Genomic DNA, 3,455 nt, shown 5'->3' with positions numbered 1-3,455 from the left:
ACTCTGTGACATCATCTCTTCATATTTATGATTTTTTAGAATAAATTTTTAATCGTAGTTTATAAAAAATAAATTTTAAAAAAATATATATTTCATTAAAATGGTTATAAAATAAATTTTTTATGAATCATAAAATATATTAACTTCTATCAAGTTAAAATTTGAAATGCAATTATAAATGAAAATCAGTATAAAAAACAGAGGTTATTTAATTAATAATAATACCTCATGGAAGTTTTCTTACACCTACCATCCTTTTAAATTTCATTTAATTAGTATAATTTTGAGAATTCAAATCTATTTAAAAATAAATAAATATCGATACCTTCAATTGTATAAATTCATACAGATTCACCTAACTAGCCTTTGTCTTATTGTCTGAATTGCTGTAACGTGTCCAAAGTGCCCAAATCAGAGTTGTCAACATGCAAGAATATGGTGTGACCTCTATGAATAAGTGGAATGGAAGAGCGAAGCGACATTGGGAACGATAGGTAATGGCTGCATCAAAATTAACCTTCAATTTTCTTCTGCTCAATTTCCTTGCCAGCCTTCGCATCCCAGAAATCTCCCTATGTGATCGCTCTAGACAGCCAAAAAGACATGTTGCTATGTTCATATTTGGAGATTCAATCTTTGATGCAGGAAACAATAACTATATCAATCTCAGCGTTTCGGATAGAGCAAATTATTGGCCATATGGAGAAACCTTCTTCCACTTTCCTACTGGGAGATTCACCGATGGCCGTCTCATTGTTGACTTCATCGGTAAGCATTGGACAATATAATATGAATCGTTTTGCGAAATTGTTGTTAAGTTTTTTGGGTTGATTTAAATTTTCTAATGGATAATTACATGCAGCAACAAAGATCGGTCAACCGTTCGTCCCCCCATATTTACAACCTGGTATTAATTTCACTAATGGAGTAAATTTCGCAAGTGCTGGAGCTGGTGTCTTTCCTGACACTGATCCTGGAGTGGTATGTGATTGTCCCAGTTTGCACTTCACGGGACTGGTAGAAATAGCTGAAAGGTTATGTACGTTTTGTGCTTCAAAGGCTTACCATTGCCTTATTTTCCAGATTACTCTTGGCATGCAACTTAGCAACTTCAAGAACGTGGCCATTTCGACGGAGGAGCAGATTGGGGACAAAGAGGCAAAGAAACTGCTGAGCCAAGCAGTCTATGCGACTTCTGTTGGAGCCAATGATTACTCTTATTTTGTTGATAATTACCCTAATGCTACTCAGCTGGAGCGAGATGAATTTGTGAACAATATGGTGGGTAACGTGACAGATTTTGTAAAGGTAATAGCAATAAAGTTTCTTATAAATAGTAGTGTGTGCTCGTATAAAGGGTTACAAAACCTAGCTCAGTTAATCGATGATCCAATCGACAATTAGAAATTGAACCAAGTTAGTGGAAATTAACCTTATTAAACCTAGATAACCTGGCAGATGAACCTATAACTCTATTATAACTTGGTCAAAATTCCATTTCACCTTTTTTTTTAAATGGATGTTGTTTTAGTTTTTTTTCCCCTTAAAAACAGAAAGTCTTAAAACAAATCATTTTAGATTTAACCTGGTACCTAGGACTTTGCTTGTACCTGTATACATAAATCGATAAAAAAACTGAAAATATTTCTTTATTCATTTAAGTGTATTGTGTGTAAAACTTAGCAAGTAATTATTTACATATTGAGATTCTTCGCATTTTTTTTTTCTTTTTCATTGTCGGCATTTGCAGGAATTGTACAATTTTGGTGCAAGGAAATTTGCTATTTTAAACGTAGGGCCAAGAGGTTGCCAACCAGCCGTAAGACAAAGCGAAGAACTCCGTGGTGATGGATGTGAAGAAGTATCATTACAGATGATAAAGAAGCATAACAGTGCTACATCTAAAGCCATCAAGGAATTGGAAAGTAAACTATCAGGATTCAAATACTCAATTCTAGACTTCTATACCATCCTTTTGGATATGATAAAGCACCCAAAGGATTACGGTAAGTACATATATTTTGATAATGTTAGGGTTTTAGTGAGGAAGCAAAGCAAGCGACACATTGTTTTCCACTCTTTATCTTTTGGTAATGCTCAAGTGTTACAATGCCGCATCATGAGACACAGTAATAAGTTTACATTGATTACTCTCTTTTAAGCATAGCATGGTTAAATGACTCAATCCATTTCTGATCCAGGCTTAAGTTGTGGATTAGGCGATTTGACTTTTAGGTTGACAGGCTGACATCTATTTTGAAATTTTATTTTAATTTTTTTTGAAATGAAGTTGTTTTTTTAACTCTAAAATGGGATTGTTTTAATAAAAAACAGTTTTCAAGTCAGGTAAATGAATCACTAAATTCACTAATCAAACAAGGTTTTAAGCAGTATGGACAACAATAACTTTAACATCAGATAAGCAGGTTGACAAGTTAATAGCTTGGTGTTTTCCACATCAAGAAATATGTTAAAATTGATTTATTGATAGTAAGAGTGTCGATAGATTGATCTATCATTTGGCATATTAACATGTTAATAGATCCATCAATGGATCCATTGTGATACTGTATATCAATGCTCTTCCTAATCATTCATTTTTGTTCGTGTCGGGAAGGCTTCAAGGAATCAAGTTATTCTTGTTGTGGCTATGGAATGTATAACGCAGCACATTGGGGAATAGAGCAATATACACTATGCAAAAATCCAAGTGAATATCTATTCTTTGATGGATGGCATCCTACTGAGCATGGTTATCGGATTCTAGCTGATCTGTTTTGGAATGACAAATCAAGTATCGCAGCCCCATATAACTTAAGACAACTATTTGATCTCGAATCTACACCCATCATTTTATCAGAAGAATATGAAGTTCCCCATTATGAATAATTTTCCTTCTGTTACTTTGTACCTTAAATGTATGAAGACATTGGCGAGGTCCTCTTGCTCTTCTCTCGTAGCTACGTCCTTAACTAGGACAACTATTTGTCAGCAATGTATTTGATCTTAAGTGTTCTATCCTATTATTAGTGGAAATTGGAAAATGTCTCAAAATGAAGCAAAATCCTTTTATTTATAGTCAAGCCATTCTCCATGTTACACTGAACCAGTTTTGCTTTTCCTTCCACTGTCTCATCTTCTTCTATTTTTATTTTTTAAAAATATATTGAAAAGGCCATAAAACCAATAATTAATAGCCTAAATAAAATGCAAGGATATATAAAAAAAAAAAAAAAAAAAACAGACTTAGAAAAAAAAGAAAAAAAAATTGATCTACTACAACAAACAACAAAGAAACTACCTAAGATTTCTTATTACACCATAATTTGATGCCTTCAGAAGATCTTAAGAGGTCATTTCCTGTATAAGTAAAGTTTAAATCCATAGTATGCAACCAAATGGTAACCCGATAAAGGATGATGGAGAAACAATCAAACAAGCTTATAGTTCCTTCC

The 3,455-nt window shown here is 33.2% G+C and overlaps 1 protein-coding gene across 2 annotated transcripts; it reads left to right on the top strand.

The window, feature by feature from the left end:
- Positions 1–434: 434 nt before the first annotated feature.
- LOC105116288 (GDSL esterase/lipase 4-like) lies at positions 435–3,072 on the top strand. 2 transcript variants are annotated; one of them, XM_011013566.1, is made up of 5 exons: positions 435–768; positions 863–981; positions 1,084–1,308; positions 1,751–2,006; positions 2,618–3,072. In XM_011013566.1, the coding sequence occupies exons 1-5, from the start codon at positions 498–500 to the stop codon at positions 2,887–2,889; spliced, it is 1,143 nt and encodes a 380-aa protein (XP_011011868.1). In that variant the 5' UTR covers positions 435–497; the 3' UTR covers positions 2,890–3,072. The 2 variants fall into 2 exon arrangements, with proteins under 2 accessions (XP_011011868.1, XP_011011870.1); XM_011013568.1 differs by lacking the exon at positions 2,618–3,072 and adding an exon at positions 2,476–2,589 and having other exon boundaries at positions 1,751–2,142.
- Positions 3,073–3,455: the final 383 nt, after the last annotated feature.

The sequence above is a fragment of the Populus euphratica genome, unplaced genomic scaffold (genome assembly GCF_000495115.2).
Source record: "Populus euphratica unplaced genomic scaffold, PopEup_1.0 scaffold898.1, whole genome shotgun sequence".
NCBI classification, from domain to species: domain Eukaryota; kingdom Viridiplantae; phylum Streptophyta; class Magnoliopsida; order Malpighiales; family Salicaceae; genus Populus; species Populus euphratica.
This window is presented reverse-complemented; position numbering and strand designations above follow the sequence as displayed.